This window comes from Lepidochelys olivacea (assembly GCF_965140295.1).
Source record: "Lepidochelys olivacea isolate rLepOli2 genome assembly, chromosome: 1".
NCBI lineage: Eukaryota > Metazoa > Chordata > Testudines > Cheloniidae > Lepidochelys > Lepidochelys olivacea.
This window is the reverse complement of record NC_140411.1, coordinates 139856018-139878702: the sequence shown is the minus strand read 5'-3', so window position 1 is coordinate 139878702 and position 22685 is coordinate 139856018. Positions and strand designations below refer to the sequence as shown.

Sequence of the window (22685 nt, the reverse complement as noted above, 5' to 3'; positions counted from 1 at the left end):
AAATCAGATGCCAAATTCATACACTACATGATGAACAATGGCCTTGTATAATTATTTGTTACGTAAATCTGGGAATCAAAGGATATGTTTAACTTGTGGCCACAGATATAACCACACTGAATTGTAAATAGCCTGCCATACTGTAGTATGCTGCCCCTCTTAGCATTCTTAAATAACTGTACTGTTCAAAAATAAGATGTCATATTTTCATTATAGCAGGATTGCCAAGGCAAGGACAGTAGAGATACTTTGGATTTACACCTAAATTCCTTCTAAACTGTGCAGCCGCGCAGCAGCCTATTAAGCACCGCGCAGGCAGGTCAGGCCAGGGCCAGATTAACTCTCCTGTGGTCCTGGGGCTATTAGATTTTGAGTGGCCCCTGTATACAAGTTTTTTTCCTAATTTAAAACAAAAAATTATCACAATTGTGGCAACGAGGCTATTAATGCTATACTAAACTTGCCTTTTAATTCACAGAATGGTTTTATGTTGTTACATTTCAGTCTTAAAACATATAGAATATAGTTAAGTTAATTCAAACTAGCCTACTTCTTACCTTACAACAGCTGTTATATCAGTTTCTTTCTGGGAGGGAGTTTGGGTGCAGGAGAGGGCTCCAGGCTGGGGCAGAGTGTTGGAGTGCAGAAGAGGGTGAGGGTAGGAGGGGATTCTGACCTGGGAAGGGGGTGCGAGGTACAGGAGGGGGTGCGAGGTGCAGGCTCCAGCCTCGAGGTGCTTACCAAAGGCGGCTGTCAGCCAGTGGCGCAGCAGGGCTCAGGCAGGCTGCCTGCCTGCCTCCCTAGCTTTCAGAAGCAGCTGGCTGCTCTCTGTGTGCCCTTGTCCCAATGTCTCCAGCCAATGGGAGCTGCGAGGATGGTGCTGGGAGTGAGGGCGGCTCACTGAGCCACCTCCCCCACCACCTGGGGCCACAGAGACATGCCAGAAGCTGTCTTCTTCTGGGAGCGGTGTGGGGCCACAGCATGCAGGCAGCCTGCCTAAGCCCTGCTGCATTGCCAGACTTTTAGCATCCCAGAGATCACAATCAACTGGCAGAGGCTCCAGGATCGACCAGTTGATCGCTATCAACGGGTTGGTGACCACTGAATTGTGTATAATTATGGATTTATTTTTGTGGGTCCCCCCCTTAGCCTGAGGCCCTGAGCTGCAGTCCCTAAAGCCCCTGCGTTAATCTAGCCCTGGGCGGGGCGAGATGCCTAACGTCTGGCACTGGACCTGCCATGGCAGGAAAAGGCCCCCCTCCCATGGCCCCAATCCAGGTCCGGCCTGGACCTGCTGTGGCTAGGGGAGAGGCGCCCCTCCTGCGGCCCCAGTCCCAGCGCTGCCTTGGTGGGGAGAGGTGCCTCTTCTCACCCCCTGCCCAGGTGCTGCTGCGGGGAGAGAGAGCTGTGGGAAGTCCTCTCTCCCCACCGTAGCCCTGGGGCAGCCTGCACCCCAAACCTCTCCTCCCTGGCCCCCACCCCAGAGCCCTCACCCCTCTTCCCCAACCCACACCCCCAACCAGAGCTTTCACCCCCCCTGCACCCCAACCCCAAACCGCTTGTCCCCACCCTCGCCACGTGAATATTGTTATGTGCACCAATATAGAGGTCATGTATCACACATCACCTCCATATTGGTGCACATAATAATTCCACAAATGTATGGGAAAAATTAGAGGGAATACTGATTTACACTGGTGTACTTAAATGTATTTGACAGCAGAATTTATCTGTGCAAGTGAATACAAGTATAACTTGGCAGAAGGGAAGAGAATGGAATTGCACAGGCATCACTTGGGGTGTAATTTGATCCAGAATTGTAAGGAATGGCAGAATTTGGCCTGCAAAAGTGTTCTTACTAATAATGCTTGAGCCAGTAAGAACCCAGGTTGACTCTGAAGTTGAGTTTGCAAGACTAGCATTTAGGGTGAACAATCCAACTTTTAATTTATAAATTAGGCAAGCTTTGTAGGACATCACTGAGAGACAACAAAACAGAATCTCACAATGCCAATTTTAGCCATTTCAGAAATAAACTGCACTTAAATAATCACATCTCAGATAAGCAATCTGGAAAAAAAAAATCTGCTCCTACATACAGTAAAATGGTGCATCCAGCTTTCCTCACACCCATACCCTGCCCCCATACACAACTGTTCACATATGACTTGATTCTGCACGGGGCCCTTGACTTGACCTTAATGGGAGTTGAGGGAGCTCACAATTTTCTGGCAAGTGCTCAGCACTTTGTACGATCAGGCCTATATTTGGCAGCTGCAGGCATCTACACAACTAATAAATGCCATAGTTGGAAAATAGAGTGGGAAAATGTATCACGATCAAGGCCCCATGTATGTCGTAGCAAGCTTTACTTAAATTCTGTGATAAGACCCCTGCATTTAGTGCACTCCAGTGTAGCGGACTAGATAGTACACAACTTATAAAAAAATTTAAAACAGAAGGCTTTATTGAATTAAGTATGAAATGCATAATTTTAGTTTCTAATTTCTTCAGCGGTAGGGGAGAATAAAAATACTTATTGGCTTCTTCACCATAACAATTTTATCTTTCAACACCACAGCCAATATTGCAATGTTCACTACAGAGGATTTCCCCTCTCAAAAGCTGGCTGCCTACCCCTCCTGGCCTGTCTTTCTCCTTGGCAGGGCTGGATTAACCTTTTGGGGGCCCAGTGCCAAACACATTTGTGGGACAGCCCCTAGAGGGAACAATTGTAAAAGATAGGGAGCTCAGTTCCCAGAATGAGGCAGGGGCCAGGGTCAAGCACAGCAGGGGTGATGGACAGGCTTCCCGCACTCCCCAAGGGCAGCACAGAGCCGGTACCTACTTCTCTCCGGAGAGGAATCCTTGGGTCTCTCTCTCCAGCTGAACTGCAGCGTCTCCAGGCAGCAACAGCTGCTGCTGTTCCCACCCTCCTGCTGCGGAGACTAACTGCTGTTACTCCTGTAACCGGACTTTGTGTCCAATCAGCACTGGTCCACTTTTCAACCAGACTTTCCAGTACCTGGAGTTTCCAGTCAAAAACCGGATACCTGGAACTGGGGGAGAGGGGTTGGGGGGAGGGAGGAGAGGGGCAGGTGGGCCATTGCCCCATCCTTTTTTTTCCTGCCTTAAGAGTGAGTTGGGGGGGAGGAAAGAGGGCAGAGACGAGCGAGCAGCAAGAGGCAGAGCGGGGGCGGGAAGGGGTGGAGCAAGGGCAGGGTTGGGGGTGGGGGGAAGAGACCGAGCAGAGACTCCTCAAGATGGAGCGGGGGGAGCATGGTCCAGATGCCAGTGGCCCTCCCACTTCTAGGGAGCTTCCAGTGCTCCTGCCTAGCAACCATAATGGGGCCCTTTTGAACATGGGCCCAGTGCGATGGCACCATTGGCGCCATTGTAAAACCCGGTACTGCTTCTTGGTTCCCATACTACAACTTTTGGTAGCTTCTAGTTGCCTCTGTGCCTTCCCTCTCCTCACCCCCCGCCTCTCCTGGTATGGGCTCCAGTCTGCTGAACCACAGAAAGTCCATTAGATAGCGAATCTAGAATCCAGAGCAAGTTCCGGTTCTCAGACAATTTGGCTGCACATCCCCCTCTCCCCTCTAACCTTGTCCTAGCCCCAATTCTAGCAAGGATTAAGCAACATCACTACAGACTTAGGGCAGGTCTACACTTAAAATGCTGCAGCAGCACTTCAGTGAAGATGCTACCTATGCCGACAGGAGGGCTTCTCCCACTGATATAGGTACTACTCCACCTTTGTGAGAGGCAGTAACTATGTCAACAGGAGAAGCCCTCCCATCAATATAGTACTGTCTACACTGGATTTTTCACACCCCTGAGAGACATCGTTTATAGTGCAGACCTGGCCTTAATTTAGCCATCACTCAAACCTCCTGTGAGGCTCAGTTTGATGAATCTTAGCAAGCTGGTGACTCTTATTGCTCAAACTTAGCAAGTTTCAGTGAGGCACTGGAGCAAGAACTGTTCTGAGAAAGTGTCATGTGATCAGAAAACCAATGAAATTCAGAGACTGGTACTGAGAAATGTCCAATAAGAGGCAGAATAATCCTCTGATCTGTCAGGAGCATTCCATTAGTCTATCATCATGTCCGTCCTAGATGTCTTTGTTTGCATTATTATGTTAATGAATGCCATCAATTACTGACTTGGTTAAAGCTGATCAATGTTCAGTTCTGGGAAACAGGACTTTGTACATTCTTTGTAAATAAACAAGGTAGCACCAAAGAAATCCTGACTCTTTTAATCAATTTCTCCTCCTAATGAAAACAGCCCAGCATGGCCCCAAATATCAGCTAACTGCTCAGGCCAAAAAGGGGCAATAATATATTTTATTTACTGGCTACGTTAGCCTGTGGTGGTTATAATTTATTTGGTTAGTGTTAGGTTTCATTTGCATTGATTTTTTAAAAAAAGTAAGATACAACAATAACTACAGGAGTCAATGAATGTTACTGACCGTGCTATCTGACAGGGGCATATTATACTTTTTGTAAACCTGACCCATATCATGTAACTGGGGCCAAGGAATGAAGTTCAGACTTTTACTAACATTCCTGTGTGACAGCTTTATTACTCTAACACACCATTCCAACAGTTATTTCAGTGCAGGAAAACTGATATTTTCCAATACCTCTGTTGGAAAATGTTAACTTTTTAACAGTGACCACTCTAATCTTTTACCAGTTTCCATACTTGAAAAGTGGGTCTAATATTTATTTTTGGAAAGTAATTTTGAGCTTACTGATTGCTGCATACATGCAAAGCATTATTTCTTTTTGTCAAACAAAAGGTGGTTTCAACTGCAGAGAAACTGTCCAACTGAATTTTGATCTCCCAGGACTCTGCTTCAGTCCCAAAGCCAAAATGTTTCATTTTCTACAAACATTATATTGGAGACAGCCCACATCAGCACGGGCTATAGTGGGATGAAAAAGAGACAAGTTATTCCCCTTCATACTGTGCATCTTTCACAAGTAATTGAGAAGAGAATTCTCCTTACTTCTTTGATCCTCTTAGGTGCTGCTCGGGCTGTCTCATCAGTGCCAGAGTGCTACCACCTACAGGCCAGAGTCCTAAATTGCACAAGATTGCAGTCCTTCCCTCTACATCTCCCATCCCCCTTTCCCTTTTTGTTGCCAGTCCTACTACACTTTCTCAATTTAATTAACTCAGTTTAGTAACACTTATAGCATGCTAATATCTATTTCTCATTCCGTGAGAGATTACTAAACAGCATGTTGCTCTGCTATCTTTTTCCTCTCTCCAAGCTTTTCCTCATGACTTTTTAAATGGGAAATCTAGTACTATTTCTGATCATTGGAGGGAATACCTTTCTTGCATTTCCTTGTGTTTTGGACATTGCTGTAGGAAGTATCCTTTTGTTTTAATTTATCCTGTAATTGATGATATAGTTCCTCCTCTCTGTGTTTACACTGAGATCTACAGCTGAAAAGGGCTATATAAGAGTTAGATATTATTATATTACTTTTGGATTTTTTCTACTTTGAGTTGATGGTTGACAATTCTGTATTTGTTAAGTTTGCCTTATATCTGTGCATTTTACTAATGTGATGATTTTACACAGGGATCTATAACACTGTAATTTGTTGTTTTTCCCCTCTGTCCTTCTAAGTGACTAGAACAGTTTTTGGGGTAGTTGTGTATTCCAGTAGTATGTACATTTGACATAGTAGAGGCACAATCCAGACTAGTGGGGGGCTGTGTCACCCCAGCTCTGCAACCTTGGGGGTCTTACAATGCCTTGCTGTGTTAGCTCCCACCCTGGGCCAGTCAAACAGCTTTCCAGCATACAAGCCACACCCTGAGTGCCTGTGTATAACTGCAGCCTGCCACCTGTACCTGAACTTTCACCAGCCTTTGTAATACTGCAGGGTGACCCCAACACACACACCCATCCCAGATCTTCCCCCAGAAATGTATGTCTTGTACTGCCCAGCCCTCTCCTAGGCAGAGCAAATATATTAAGTCCATTATTCCTTTAAGGGAATAATATGCCAGTTTATAACCTAATTTAAACATACTGGATTAAGTAAAACAAATTTGTTAACTACAAACAGATAATTTTAAGATATACAAGTAATAAGCCATGAAAGTCAGAAATGGTTACAAGAAGAATAAAACACTTACTAACATTTAAGAACTTATCTTAGTTGCAAAGCAAACTATCTCACCACATACTCCAACAGGTTACTGATCACACTCTCAGGTCAGAACCCCTCCCCTATGGTCCAATGACTGTTCCTTTTATCTTCTCAGGTACAAAGATTGAGGTGGGCAGGGAGAGAGGAGGAGGCTCCTTTGGGGTGTTTGCCCCTCCTATTTATAGTTTCAGTCCCCCTCTTGTCCCCCACATTTCGAACTGAAACCTAGGAGACAAAGAGTCTCTGTATAAGGATAGTCTCTGCTGGGTTTTTTCCCACCTGTTTGAACTTCGTTTTCTCTCCTACTTGATGACTCTGTTTACTGCTTAAATGCAAATTAAAGCAAGCAGAGATTCCTTCCTTTGTTTAGAACAGATCTGATTTCTGCCTAGGCAGAGCTGTAGGGTTTGGAACATGTGTTAAAAATATCATAAAGAGGAACTGTGTAACTTCTCATGCAATGTTACCACACATATTTTACCAGGAAAATACTAACCAGCAAATTATGAGTTTTCAAATGATAATTTATGGGACATACTTTGTACAAAGATTATTACAGTAGTGTGTATGATGTGGATGTAGGGTTATATTCCATTATAGAAAATTAGTATAATTAATATCTGGGGAAAATGTTATATGTGAGTGGATGTGTTTTGGAACTGTGCCTGGAACTTGTAGACACTGTAGTGTTTGAGAACTGTAGCCGTATACATTCCTGTTGGTGCTTTGTCTAATTGGAGTAGCGGATTATTAAAACAGGACCCTAGATTTTGCTTATATTGTAGAATGATTTGAACTATACTGGCTTCTTTGTAGCAGAAAAGAGGAGGTTTTTTTGCCAAACTTAAAATTCCTGATAAACGTATGAGGACGCTCACATCTCTCCATTTTAGAGAATGTTCAGTGGGTGTCGCTGAGATATGAATCAAGCTGGTTTTACTTGTTGCAGGCCCTGTCTGAACAACCCTGAGTGCTGGTATTGGCAGGCTGACCTGTAATGCTGATATACACCGTTGCCAACTCTCCCTGAATGCATCCGCTGAAGTGAGCTGTAGCTCAGGAAAGCTTATGCTCAAATAAATTGGTTAGTCTCTAAGGTGCCACAAGGACTCCTGTTCTTTTTGCGGATACAGACTAACACGGCTGCTATTGTGAAACCTCTCCCTAAAACTAGTGAGTCTCACCCCTGTGGTTCACTGGCAGCCCCCCTGGGCAGAGTCTTTGAGGCTCTTTGCGCTCTGGGCTTGAGTGCCTGGTTTGAAAGAGACGTTTCTCTTTCAGGGCGGGGATAAAAACCTTTATCGGCCAGGCCTGAAGAGTCACAAACCAGGGAGTCAAGCAAAATACGCCCCCCCCCAGCCCCCCTTGTCTCTGTTTAAGGAAACGGATGATTTTTACGCCAACCTCCCGCTCTGCGGGGGGCGGGGCGCTGGCCCATGAGCACGTGGCATGGGGAACGGCTACTGCGGGGGGAGGGGGAAGCAGCCGCCTGGGCATTCCGGCCTCACAGCCGCCCCGGGGCCCGAAGAGCGCTGACGTCACTGCTAATGGCCTGGGTGGGGGCACGTGGTTTATTTTGTCGCGTCAGGCGGGGGGAGGGGCTTGCTGGGCCGCTTGGCACCTCCCCACCCGTCCTTTGCCCCGCCCCCCGCTGTTCGGCGCTCTCCTCCTGCGCATGCGCTCATCTGCCCGGCTGCCTGAGCGAGCCCCGGAAGAGGTGGTGGCCGGGGGCCGGGCTTGTTGAGCTGCGGCCCGCCTCGCCGCCCCCGTTCATTGGGCGCTGCCTCGGGGTCGTGGCGGTCTGACCCGGGAGCGCAGCCGGGTCGCTGCGCACGCGCTCTGGCGGCGGCGCGGGTTGGCGAGTCTCTCGGAGTCCAAGCCAACGGTTTGAAGGGAGAACGAGGCCGTCTGGAACCCCCAGGGCCGGCGCGCGAGCGGCCGCTTCATCCGCGGCGGAGACGGCGGCGCCAGCTCCGCCGGGGGGAGGGGAGCGCAGCGCGGGAGGGAGCCCCACGCACAAAATGGCGAATAAAGAGAGTAAGAGACGGCGGGGCCCGGCCGGTGCCTGTTCGGGCTGGAGGGTCGGGGGTCGGCGGGTTTCTTCTCCCCGGGCAAGGCGAGGTGGGGGCGTCTCTCGGCTCCGGGTCTCTCGGGGCGGGCGGCGGGGCGGGGCGATCCCGGTGCCGCGGGGCTGAGCGGCCCGCAGCTCGCGAGGAGGGGAGCGCGTGGCCGGGCGGAGCCGCCGCTGGGTCTCGCCGCGAGCGGGCGTCGGCTTAGGGGGGGGGGAAATAAACCGCGAGGCCGCGGGTGTTTCCGCCTCCCCCACCCGCCCCGGCTCCTGGGAGCCGCCCGCCTAGCGCGCCTCTGCCTGTCTGTCTGTCCGCCCGCCCGTCCGTGCAGTGTTCGAGGACACGGTGGAGGAGCGTGTCATCAACGAAGAGTACAAAATCTGGAAGAAGAACACCCCGTTCCTGTATGACCTGGTGATGACCCACGCCCTCGAGTGGCCCAGTCTCACGGTGCAGTGGCTGCCTGATGTGACGAGGTGAGACTGCTGCCTGCACTCCCGTTACCTGCGTAAACCCTCCTGTGCCGTGTTGGGGATAAACTTTTAGGGTGCCAGTAAAAGTAGAAGCTGGCAAGAGGGACATAATCTCTATTTAAGCAGTCAGTCCTGTCTTCAGTATCTGAACTATTCCTCTTGCTTCACCGCAGAATAAAGAGCTCACTGCTTGGAGTACCAAAACTGGAAAATCTGTTCAATGTCAAAAGCCTTTACCTCCATTAACATGGGTTTACCATAGCAGGGGCTGATGTCAAAATGCCTCCACTTAAAGTATGTGCGCATAGAAGTCTTATTTATACTATTCAAGCAATAGTGACAAACGCTCTAAAAGACGGATGTCAGTTTTGTTAAAGATGTTCTTGTCAGATTTACTGATGTCAAGAACACCTGGAGTTCAACTTGTAAACATATATGTTGATATGCCTAATATGGTAGGGAAAAGTCTTTTCCCCAATTAATCTGTAGTCTCCCATAGAAACTGGGATGATAGAGAAGAACTTTGCCTCTAAAAAATATTTACAAGTATAGTATAACTGTGTTCAACTTTTTGTAAGACCGTCTGTTTTATTGAACAGGCCTGAAGGAAAGGATTATGCCCTTCATTGGCTAGTGTTGGGAACACATACCTCCGATGAACAAAACCATTTGGTTGTTGCAAGGGTCCAGATTCCTAATGATGATGCTCAGTTTGATGCTTCTCACTATGATAGTGAGAAGGGAGGTGAGTATTGCAGGGATTTTTAGATTGTGGTGTTCTAGCAGCAGTGTTAAACAGTACATATCTTGTTCAATTGCGTTCTAACTTTAACTTTAAAAATATTTTTCTTAAGAGTCTATTTGTATACTAAACTTGTTTATTGTATATAACAGTGACTCTCAACCTTTCCAGACTACTGTATGCCTTTCAGGAGACTGATTTGTCTTGCATAACCCAAATTTCACCTCCCTTAAAAGACTACTTGCTTACAAAATCAGATGTAAAAATACAAAAGTATCACAGAACACTGTAACTGAAAAATTGATTATTTTCTTATCTTTACCATATAATTTATAAAGTAAATCTATTGGAGTATAAATATTTTACTTACCTTTCCGTCTCTAGTATATAGAGCGGTATACACAAGTCAATGTCTGTATTTTAGTTTGTACTAACCTCGCTAGTGCATTTTATGTAGCCTGTTATAAAACTAGGCAAATATCTAGATGAGTTGATGTACCCCCTGGAAGACCTTTGCATACCCCCATGGATACGAGTGCCACTGGTAGTTCTAGAGCTGGGGTGCACACACCCCCTAAGGGGTGTGTGATTCCCTTTCTGGGGGTGTGAGACATGCCAGCTTTTTTTAGAAGGTAAATCGTCGAAAACACAAATTAAGCACAGGCACATAAGTACAACTACTTTGTTTCATCAAATCTATGTATTTATTAACAGCATACGTTTTTTAACCGTTACTGTAATATACAAACAACAAATATGTCTAGGTTTAAAGAACTGACCTACTTCAACGATTTTTGATAAGGGGTGCAAGGACATATTTTGAGAACCAAAGGGGTGCAGACTGCAGTAAAAGTTAAGAACCACTATTCTAGAGCCTTAATATATTTTACACTGACCCTTTTTAAAAAAATCTGAAAGCTGATAACAATTCACGTTAAGTCAGTATTGGAGAACCTCCTGCAAAAGTCTTCTATGGTAACTCCTCACTTAACATTGTAGTTATCTTCCTGAAAAAAAGCAATTTTAAGTGAAACGACGTTAAATGAATCCAATTTCCCCATAAGATTAAATGTAAATGTGGGGGGGTTAGGTTCCAAGGACATTTTTGGGGGGCAGACAAAAGGCATTATGTACTGTACCGTACTGTGGTTGGGAGGTGCCCCTGGCTTACCCACTCAGGCACATCCCGCTGCTGGCAAGGACACTAGGAAGTACCTTGCACAGCAACAGCGACAGCTTTCCCCCAGAAGAACAGGTGCCGACTTTGCCAGGGGATGCTCCAGGCCTGCCTCTTCCCACCCCCACTCCACCTCCTCTCTGGAGCATGCCACGTCCCTGCTCCTCCCCCTCTTTCCCAGCACTTCCCTGCCACCAAACAGCTGTTTGACTGCGCTTAGGACTTTCTTGGAGGGAGAGGGAGGAGGTGGAGAAGAGGAACTTGTTCAATGCTCCCTTGCAAAGTCGCTGCTCTTTGACAGAATCTTACAAGCAGTGGACAGAGCAGGCAGCCAAGTGATGTTCTAAGGGAGCATTGCACAACTTTAAACGAGCATGTTCCCTAATGGAGCAGTGACGTAACTTCGAAACAACATTAAGCGGGAGGACGTTAAGTGAAGAGTTACTGTATTGGACATAAATGTTGACTTCATTAGCTCTTTCATTTGTGACACTAAAGCAAACTGGTAGACTAGCTTGAGCAAGAGATGTACCCCTCTGAGGGTGTTATGGCTGGTCACTACTTATTGTGATGACCTGTTCAGTTTAAGAATACTTCGCTGCTATCAAGATAAGATCACTTTTAAGATTTTATATTAAAGGGGTGTAATGTATTTAATCTTCCATGTGACTTGTATTACTACATTAAACAACTTGCGATTATGAAAAGCCTGAGAACACTGGCTTAACACACTTGAAATAGTTCACTTGATTTTAACCAAAAACTTTTTTTTATATGTATTTAAAAAAAAATCTAGAATTTGGTGGCTTTGGATCTGTAACTGGTAAAATTGAAACTGAAATTAAAATTAACCATGAAGGTGAAGTAAATCGTGCTCGCTACATGCCCCAGAACCCGTGCATCATTGCTACAAAAACACCTTCCTCTGATGTGCTGGTTTTTGATTACACCAAACATCCATCTAAACCAGGTGGGTCAAACTGCTTGAATTTGTATACAGTATCTTCTCTAGTATAACACATGTAGTCTAGAAACAAAGTGTAATAACATGAGTCTGACAGTAGTCTGGTTTATTGTATTGTGATGCAAAAGCACTACGTGTCTGAAGGTACCTTAACTCCCGTGCTAGTTAAAAACCATTTGGATTAGTTAGAATATGCTTGGGGTAATTAAGCTCAGGAATTTTGTCTAGGTATTTCAGACTTGAGGTGATAGAGCAGGAGGACCCTCTGTGGCTATCTTTGGCTATCATCAAGTGTCTTGTAACCTACTCTGAACACGAAATTGAAAAGCAAATCCTGTTTCTCCTTGTAGTAAGCATATGCAGACAATTTTGCAGTTTTATTTTATTTTGCAATGCAAAAAATAAAAATTCGATCAATTATAATCCATCATATTCATATTGTTTAAAGGAGCTCTAAGAGCTAAACAATGGTTTGGTTCTTTTTCAGACCCAAGTGGAGAATGTAATCCTGACCTTAGGCTAAGAGGACACCAAAAAGAAGGCTACGGTTTATCATGGAATTCCAATTTGAGTGGACACCTTCTCAGTGCATCTGATGATCATGTAAGAAACTAACTTCCTCCTTTGTTAATACAAAACAAAAGGAAGAGTTGCTGATTCACATGGCCTAATAGTATTTTTCTCCATAAAATCTCTTCCACTGGTCTTCTCCATCCAGCGTGCATCAAAATGTCTTCATATTTTAAATTGTAGATGTTCATGTTTCTGTCCTTTATACCCTGAAAGCCCGCTTACCATGACACATCATCCTTAACAGAAGGAGGTTGCGACACCTCTACAGCTAGTTAATGCCTATCCTGTAATAGCTACTCCTGGGGGAATGCTTCACACACAAAAATTAAAAAATTCTGCTTTTAAAAATTCTGCATATTTTATCTATCAAAATAGTGTAATATAATCACACCAGTTTCAATTGTTTTGGTAATTTATTTAAACTACAATACAGAAAAAAGTCACTAAACTATTCAGCATTTCCTAAAACATGAAAGTTGCAAACACTGTAGCTAATACCCTGCATTCCAGTTAAATTACATTACAGAACACCAAACAGCCAAAAAAAAAAAAAAGTAGAATTTCATTTTAAATTGCTCAGATTTTCACACACAAGTCATACAGTTTTGCTAATCATTGTCCTGGACCTGGCTGGGTACTTTGGGAAGTGCTTGGTTCTGATTGTGCTGACATTTTATTGACTGCTTGGTAAATGTTTTATTTGCCCTCAGTCTTTTTTTAATGGGTAAGTCAAATAAATCCTGAGCTGTAATCTAACTCTATTGTGCCACTTTGGCACAGGAAAAAAAATAAGAAAGTACATAGATCTTCTTAGCTGATTCCCTGACTGTCATTTATAAGGCTTTACATCATTCCGGCAATGTAGGGGCCTTAAAACTTTTACAGGTTTTATGCTCCTGGGGGAATTGACTGAGAATGTTAATGTTCCTATTGTTAGTTAACTGTTCCCAATGTGTGTTGGTTTTTGTGGTTTGTTTTTTTAATACTGGAAAAATACACCAAGCCTTTAATTTCAGAGTAATCTTACAGAAGAAAGGAAGGAAGAAAAAGCAAATAATTATGTGAGGGTGTTATTCTTGGGATTAGACACTTGCATCAAGATACTCCACAGCCATGGTTGCATATATGCCAATTCTCACAGATGACTTAAAAGCTGAAGCGGCATTCCAGACCTTGACTTTCACTCGGAGACTTGCAGAAAAGTAGCTCGCTCCTGTAGCTTTGGTAAAGGGATGTACCTGGTGGGGCTATGAAATATTCCTCAGCTGTTTCTCTGGCATTTCGCAGAAGCTCCTCAGTGCAATTGCCTTCTGTGATGTTATCTTCTCTGAGATACAGACATCTGTCCTCTAGCACTGAATCCATTGGTTCTACCCCTTCTGTGTTAACAGCATGAAGTTGATAGTTACTAGGCAGGCAGGCTGCTGCTACGTTGCTGCCTCAGAGAATGAGATCAATTTAACCATCAACAGCAACATTAACAATGGTTGCTTTTTCTTTTAATTTAAGTCTTTATTTTCAAAAATTGTTATGCTTTAAACCGTTAAATTACTCCATTTAAAAACAGTGTACTATCTCATTTGCTTAGCTGTGCGATCTTCTGATGAAAGAACAATAGTGGGAAGTAAATTTGAAGGATTTTGGTTTGAGTAGAATCTTACACAGCTCCATGCAAATACAGTGACAGAAACTTCTTGAATGTGTCGGGTCAATATCCATATATTCCAGGACGAAACTTGACAACTCTCTTCCTGATTATTGAAAGATACTGGATGTAGTCATACATGTACTGATCAGAATCAATCCAGATGAAGTTTTTAAAACTATCACTAGAGGCGAAGTCTGTTTTATTTAACTGGAACACTATGAACTGGGAAATACAGCCCTCTGTACTACTACTGGGTGCTCTAAAACTTTGGGATCATCCCCATACAGAATCTTGGCCTTTTTCTAGGCAGGCAGGCTGCTACATTTCTGCCGCAGGGACAGAGCCTGCCTTTTGCATAATAAAAAGCCCTACCCCTCCACACCGGTCTCTTGCTTGTTGGCATGAACGCACATCCAACCCTGCCCCCTGACAGTGATCAATGTCTCCCACACAGGCACGCACGCCAGCCCTCCTCCCCCTGCAGTGTTTTGTGTCTCTGAGGCTGGTCAAAGTATTTGGTGGACTACAAAAACTACATTCTAATAAAGTCTGGGCAGAGACCCCAGTAGGAATATCATAGACTTCTTTTGGCTTCAGTAAGTTTTCTTTTTATAGGCAGTTCTGATGGTGGTGTTTAAGGGTATAACTTCATTAAATGAGGCTTTTTAAAAGACAAGAATGATGGTCTCAAGTTACAGAAAACACATGAATGCCAGCAGTGTGGCATAACTATGATAACAGTTCTAAAACCTCTGAATATTGAACTTGTATTCTGATATCAGACAACATAATTGGAATACAACTAAATTACTATCCATGTACTGAAGGATTTACACCAGGAAAGCAAGTCTGAACAATAAATTACATTGTATTAAAATGTGACTTTTGTCTGCAGACTGTTTGTCTGTGGGATATAAGTGGAGGACCAAAAGAAGGCAAAGTTGTTGATGCTAAAGCAATCTTTACGGGACATTCTGCAGTAGTAGAAGATGTGGCATGGCATCTGCTTCATGAATCTTTATTTGGATCAGTTGCTGATGATCAGAAGCTTATGATGTAAGTTTGGGAGGAGAGTTGGGGGTGGGGAGAAGCTGAGCAGTTCTCTGGAACTTATAATTATTTGCCTGCTTGTCAATGCAACAGTCTAGACAAGCACTGCACACTGCCTAATTAAAGAAAGATATCTATTCAGGCTATGAGGTGGCCTGCAATCCTAAAATACTCTAGCCTTCTGTTGCATTAAAGTGAAGTTAAATAACCTAGATTTTACAGCATTACTTGTATTTCTAGGAATCTGGATAGGAATAATCCTAAATGTGCATTTCGTTCTATTTGTCTTACTGTTCAATGTTACTATATGTTCCATTCTGTGCATTCGATGAAGTGGGCTGTAGCCCACAAAAGCTTATGCTCAAATACATTTGTTCATCTCCAAGGTGCCACAAATACTCCTGTTCTTTTTGTGGATACAGACTAAGATGGCTGCTGCTCTGAAACCTGTTCAGTGTTGTTTTTCTTACTAAGACTACATTGTAAATCTAGATCTGTGGTTAAACAAATGGTGAATGGGAATCCTGATTCTACAGTTTCTCTTGTGACCTACAGATTTTGGGTTCTTTTATGGTCCCATCGTTGTAGGTGCAAAGCCATGTTGCTGTGATCCATAGAACCCCTGCTCAGCTGCCATGTAATCTTGTGGGTGTCTAAAATCACTAGATGCCTAAATTTCTGCTGTAAAAAGTTCTTTAGCACCTAAGTTTCTACCTCCAAATATGTGCATTGCTGCCTTAGGTAGGCATCCGGACACCTAAGCCCCAGTGCAATTCTCAAACCAGGTGAAGATCTGTGTTGCCCTCCCTATCTCTCCTGTGGGCCGGATCTGGCACATGTGTGATCTGAACACAAAACAGCCACTTGGTTATGGCATATACTGAGGGGTAGGGAGAGAGTGTTTCTCAGTCGCGCCTGTTGAAGCTGTTCCACTTTAGCCCAATGAATGTTTGTCATATAGAGACAGTGAGGATGACTCTGTAGTCCAGTGATAGGGCACTTGCTTGAGAATTGGGAAACCCTGCTCAAATCCATTCTCCATAATCATGCGGAAGGAGGAATTTAACCTGGGTCTTCCATATTCCAGGTGAGTAACCTAACCAACAGAGGCTAAAAGTTATAAGGGAGGCTGTCACTGCTGTTCCCTCCTCAAATCCTTTTGTTTAGCTAAGGCTATGTGCCTCAATCTTAATGTATTTATCCTCACAATACCCAGGAATTACAGTAGAAGGGGCACAGAGGGGCTAAGTAACTTAACGAAGGTCACACATGGAGTCTGCAGTGGAGCAGAAAATTGAACCTAGGCCTCACCAAGTCTTATGCTAGTGCCCTAACCCCTGGATCACCCTTCCCCTTGATTGACCTGATAATTCTATTTAAAAGCAAGCTGCAAATACCATCAGGTCAGGTGGACTGACTAAATATTAATCTAGTTGCTCTGAACTTTTTCAGAGATGTGAGGAATCCAATCATAACTGTTTACTCTAACAAATTACTTGACAGACTAATCATTCCCCTTGGTAAAAGGGAAAACTCTTGAGGTTGTACAGTGAATGCTTTGTTTTTACCAAAAAGTGAAATACCTGACTGCTATAAATCTTCTAACTGATTAGTATGTTATAAAGCAGATGGGATTGTACCAGTATGGAATGACAAATGACTCTCGATCCCCACCCCCGCTTTTTTTTTTTTTTTTTTTTTTTTTTTTTTTTTTTTAAATGTTGAAACTTGTATACCAGGCTTTTCAGCCTGGAAGGAATGTTTTAGTCCCAGAGTAACGTTTGTTAACTTTGTACAGATATTTAATGTGTACGGTTTTTATGTAGTATGAAATGAGTGCTAACTTTGTGACCAGTGTTCATTCCACTATGGCCTGTTTAGATGAAAAGTTAGTGCGCAGCATACTAGTGTGCTGTAGATCCACACACCCTAGCTTGCTGGATGCAAACTGTTCATTTAGGCAAGTCTTCAGACTGGGTTGTTTCAAGAACAGAACTCTTGCTGCAAAAGTCAGTGCTGAACAGGGTTTAGTGTGTGAGAACTGGTTCTCCCTTCTACCACCTTTGACTGGCATATTTTTTTTTTTTTTGTGTTCTTCCTTTTTCCCACCCCTTCATCCAAAAAAGTTGGGACACGAGGTCCAATACTACATCCAAGCCAAGTCATTCTGTAGATGCCCATACAGCCGAGGTCAACTGCCTGTCCTTCAATCCCTACAGCGAGTTCATTCTAGCAACTGGTTCTGCTGACAAGGTGTTTTACTTATGTATATTTTTAACATGCTATACAAATTGAATGTATATGCTCCTAAAAGTGTGCTTAGACACTATTCACAAATGCCAATAAAACAAGTGCAAAGGGTAGCTAAAATGTATTAATTGAAAATTGTGTAACTTCAGAGGCTTTTGGAGTAAAAGTATCTTTTTTTTTCCCCCCTTTCCCTCACAGACTGTGGCTTTGTGGGATCTGCGAAACCTTAAATTAAAACTTCATTCTTTTGAGTCTCATAAGGATGAAATCTTTCAGGTGGGCACAAGAAAAATGGATAACTTGAAGGTTTTAGAATAAGGTTGTGCATATTGCTGAGAGCTCCGGATCAGGTGGGAATATGGTTTGGTTTGGAATTCTGATATTGTGATCAATTGAAATATATCTGATCACTGAGATCTGTTTCAAGAACTAATAGCTGAACTAATGCCACTATTAAGCCTTAGTTTAAGCAACATAGGTAATGTGAGTAGACTTTTTTCCTCTTCTCTCCCAAAGTATATTCACAAGTCTGCCGGCTTTCTAACTTGCTGCTTTAACAGCAGCACACAAACTGGCGTTTTATGGGAAATGCTTCATTAGATGCTCTCTCACTAGGGTTAAAATAAAATTTATAGGGCAAGTATAAAAGCCCAGCAGCTTTTTCTCAGTAGAATTTAAAACAATTCTTGTCTATGTATCTGTGCCTCCCCCAAATCCTTCAGTGTGCCCTGAAAGATAACAGATTTGGGCTATTTCAGATGGGTAAAGAATAGATTCTGAAGTTGAGGACCCCTCTCAAAGAAATCCTGGGCACCAGTTTCCTCTCAGAGGGTTCTCCAGCTTTGAGCACTCTGCACTAGTTGTAGCACGACATGCGGGGAGAGATGGTTGTTAACAGTAGCAGATCACAAGCCATTTATGGATTTATAGATGACAGTCAGCTCTCCAAAACCAACTGGTAACTAATCAGCCAGTGTAGATCCAGAAGATTGCTTTCATGTGCACCTGAGAAGATATGCATAGGGAAGCTGTCTTTTTGTTTGAGTCAAAAAAATCTCCTAAGATATGTATGATAGAGGTCTGGAGTATAAGACTTAGCTTGACCCAGACTCATGTTCCTAAAATATGTATTTCCAAAAAAAAATTCACAAACAGAAGGCAATTCTAATTCCAAATATTCCCTTAAAGCTGTGAGACTTTATTCAATTACTATTCATTTTATGTATGATTAGGCAGGTTTAAAAGTGACTTGCGGACACACTTGACCATTGTAGAAAATGGAATAAATAATACTGACCCTTTATGGTAGTATAACAGTTTTTAATGGTATATTTCTTGTGGTTGGATTTCTTCCATGAGGAAACTTAAGATCCTCTGAATTGAAAGAAAGCCTTGATACTGAGGTACATGAAGTGAGAAGTAGTCTATATATTTTTGAGTCTAACTTCTCTAAACTTTGTCCTTTTTTATTAAAAATGTCGGTCAGTTATGGCCGTAGCAGTTCAAGCACTGATAGTTAAAATTGGCAATGTTGGTCACATCTAAAGTTACTAGTTCAGAATACATGCAAAGTCAGTAACTTCATACTCCTATTTTTGAGAGATGTTCTCTTCTTACAGGTTCACTGGTCTCCTCATAATGAAACCATTCTTGCTTCAAGTGGTACTGATCGTCGGCTAAACGTATGGGATCTAAGGTAAAGAGTGATTCTATTCCTTTATTTAAAACCTATGTGTAGGTAGCAGACAAGTATCCAATATATGCAGTAGACTTTGCATTTGTACTTAAATTGTAGGCTTAATTATTTTTAGGGATAAGCTTTTTTTCTATTTAAAAACTAGCAAACTTCAGTGTAGGAATACTATGCTGTCTTTTTACTGATCTTTGCCAGTTATGTTGGGTGGGGGGGGAGAAGGTGGGGGGGAAAAAGCTTCTGAACAACTCTGCATGTCTTTCCCCCTCATCTTTTTAGTAATAAGTGATCTCTGCCCCAAGGATCCTTTATTGATCTAATCTGCAGAATCTGATTTTTTCAGCAACCAGTTGTGATGACCCATGTTTGAGGATTAAAACTTCTGGTGAAGAATAAGCAGCAAGAGTAGGAATTGAAAACAAAGATATTTTCTCAGCGCGAGTGCCCCTGATAGGAGAAGGGCATAACCCTCCATTAGCTATTACTTTTTTTTTAAACCTTAATTCACAAATTGGCTTCTTGCCTGCTTCAGTGAGATTAACTACTTCAAGATTAAGGGTTTAAATCTACTTCCTTTAAACAGCATTGTTTTCTTTACAGTAAAATTGGAGAAGAGCAATCTGCAGAGGATGCAGAAGATGGGCCTCCTGAACTTTTGGTACGTATTTGCTGTCTTTAACTTGAAGACCTGTTGATGCCTCATAAGAACTTATATCTTTATTCTTATACTAAAGAACTGCAATAGCAGACCAGACCAATAATCTGTCTAATCCAGGATTTTACTTCAGGCAAATTCTTCAACGCCCCACTATCTCTCGGTACTTGATTGTGGCTCTCAACTGCTAAGTGAGTTTTAAGGCAGTGGTTCTTAATGCTCCTTTGTATAAGTGGTACGCAGAGTGCCATTGCTGCAGTAGGTCTGCAATGTTGCCTATATCCAAGGTCAGGTAGCGTCTAGAAAACACAGCTGTAGGTTATACTTTTAACTATGTAGAAACCAAAACTAAACTACTACCTCAAGTTATCATTGAAACAAAGTATAGTGTTTAATGTTTCCTAGGTAGATAGTCATTTAGAGGTCTTGGCAACTTAATGCTGCTATAAATGGCTGTGTTGCTAATAGCAACCTTACAGGAGGAAAGGAAATACTGTGAAATAGCTTCTTTAGTTCATGTTAGGCTCTCCATCAAATGATTTACAAGCACACTATATTTTGTGTGCAACTATGTGGGAAAACAGTTGCTATTGGTTAACTTCCACATCCAGTAAGAACTCTTCATCTTGCTTCTGAGTAAAATAACCTAATATAGAGCTTTATGAAAAGGCAGGAGGGTGCTGTGCCAAGTAACACAAGTAGCAACTATGCTTTTTAAAATGGTGTTTCCTGCCTTCTCCTCAACAGTCCTGATCAGAAGTGTGTGTGTGTGGGCGGCATTTACATGTTGTTTGTGGAGTATGTGTTAAGGCAGCTTCTTTAAAACTGCACCTCAGATCTCCACTTATAGTAGAACCTCAGAGTTATGAACACCAGAGTTAAGAATTGACTAGTCAGCCCCACACACCTCATTTGGTATAGGCAGCAGCAGAGACACGGGGGAGGGGGGAGAAAGGCAAATACAGGACAGTACCATGTTAAACGTAAACTACTAAATAATAAAGGGAAAGCAGCATTTTTCTACTGCATAGTAAAGTTTCAAAGCTGTATTAAGTCAGTGTTCAGTTGTAAATTTTTGAAAGAACAACCATAACGTTTTGTTCAGAGTTTCAAACAACCTCCATTCCCTAGGTGTTTGTAACTCTGAGGTTCTACTGTACATAGTAAAACCTTCGTTTTACTTTGTTAGCTAATGAGAATAGTAAATTAAAATATTTCACTACTTCAGTAATTGTCTAGAGATGTCTTGGGTCATTAAATTTGATCTTCTTAACAGTTTATTCATGGAGGACACACTGCAAAGATTTCAGATTTTAGTTGGAACCCTAACGAACCCTGGGTAATCTGCTCTGTATCTGAGGACAACATAATGCAAATATGGCAAATGGTGAGTGTCAAACTTAATTTCTGTATTGCTTTCTGCTTCATTATATAAATGAAAAAGGAGGTTATCCTTCTCTTAAAAAAATCTGTAAAAAAGACAGACCATGTCTCATGTAGGCAATCTTTTTCTTCTAACTAAATGGATTTAACTTATGACCTGAACATTAAGACTAATATTCATACAAAAAAAGTTATCTGTTATGACTTGTATATCATTTTGAATTTTATTAAGAATATGTTGAACTAGAAATGGCTAATTTCTAATATATACCAAAAATATCCATTTCAACAGATGAGTTAACTGGAGCTAAGTTGATATTTTAATATCTTCAAAAGAAGGAAAAATAGATCTTCAGAGTGAGTTTGCAGATATTGCAGGTTTATGTTATGCTATCCAGAATCTAAGCTTTTGTTTTACAAATGGCTTCTAGAACTCCTAATTGCAAAGTTAACTGCATTTTTAAGACTTCTGGGAGTCATGTTGGCAGTCGTTAATCCTAGTTAGTTATAGGATCTTAGTATTAAAAGAGGAAGCCCTACATTATGATAGAAATTGACACCACATGAGTTTAGCCAGAAAACCACAGCTACTTAAATAACATCAACTAAATGTATATACAGATGTACCTCCCCTTCTATCAACTTGAGTTTTTTCCTTGTAAATTGAAGGATGTGTGTTTTTTGGAAGCAAATTACTACTGGGATAGTAGTTTTAAAGTAAGACTGAAACTGGATATGAGAAAGGGACAAAATGTTTTGGGTAAAGAGCTAAATGGATTACGATTAGCCTAAAGTGCATCAATTTCAAATATCGTATACATACTTTTAATATTAGTGTTGATTAGTCTAGCCATTTTACGTAATCTTAAAACCGACTTCCCTCTTTAAAGTTAGGGAAAGGGATACTTCTTTGAGAGCAGGATTATTTTCTCAGTGTCTATTCCTCAGTTCTGCAATCATATGACATCTAAGATTTGAAAAAATACTGTTAATCAAATGTGCCTACCACTTTTTGATACTTGTAATACAATAACTTGTGTCTCTAGGCTGAAAACATTTACAATGATGAAGAACCAGATATAGCAGCGTCAGAACTGGAGGGTCAAGGAACATAACTTTCTCCTTAGGAATAGGAAGACAAGAATGTTGGGTGTTTGTGAAGTGGCTGACATTCATATAAATTATGTTATTGTTGGTTTTTGGTTGTTTTTTTTTTGACTACTATATACATTCAAAATATTCTCAGTTGAATGTAATGCTTATTCCAATGCTTGATTTTTATCAAGCACAAAGCTTGTATAGTTGAATTTAATGGGATATCCCTGATTTATTTGTTTTTTTTTGGGGTGGGGGGGGCACCTTGAAGTGAGCTATAGCAAACTGTACAGCATTTAGATATTGGGAAAAATAAGTGATTGAATACCAATGTCTATTTTTAAAACAAGCTTGCAGATTCCTGTAAATGATTAGACAACTCAAAATCCTCACTTTTCCTAGACTAAATGCATAAATGTTTTTATCATATGTAAAATGAGCTTTTCACTTTTACAGAACGCTTCCTTATTGGCTTTGCATAAATAAATTTTTTTGAAGAAAATGTTTGGTGTATTAATTGAAGAAGAAAATCTTAACTACTGCCTAGTGGCAGTGCTCTCCAAAGAATAGGGTGGGTACCTTTCCATGTTTGTCTGCATAGATGTAGAAGGTTGTGTGGAGGGGCATGGGAGTTACCTGCTGCCTGATGTTAAAGCTTAATACTTAAACAGCTGTCCCCATTGTTCCCTCTCTTAGTATTTCTAATGATATTTAGTTATAGGGCTAAA

At 42.2% G+C, this 22685-nt stretch overlaps 1 protein-coding gene across 1 annotated transcript; it reads left to right on the top strand.

Moving 5' to 3' along the window:
- Window positions 1-7934: 7934 nt before the first annotated feature.
- On the top strand, window positions 7935-22077 carry RBBP7 (RB binding protein 7, chromatin remodeling factor). The gene is made up of 12 exons (XM_084628821.1): window positions 7935-8222; window positions 8586-8730; window positions 9327-9472; window positions 11443-11616; window positions 12098-12213; window positions 14727-14887; window positions 17008-17134; window positions 17330-17407; window positions 18751-18827; window positions 19425-19482; window positions 20756-20866; window positions 21909-22077. Exons 1-12 carry the CDS (start codon window positions 8207-8209, stop codon window positions 21975-21977), a joined length of 1278 nt encoding a protein of 425 aa, XP_084484947.1. The 5' UTR covers window positions 7935-8206; the 3' UTR covers window positions 21978-22077.
- Window positions 22078-22685: the final 608 nt, after the last annotated feature.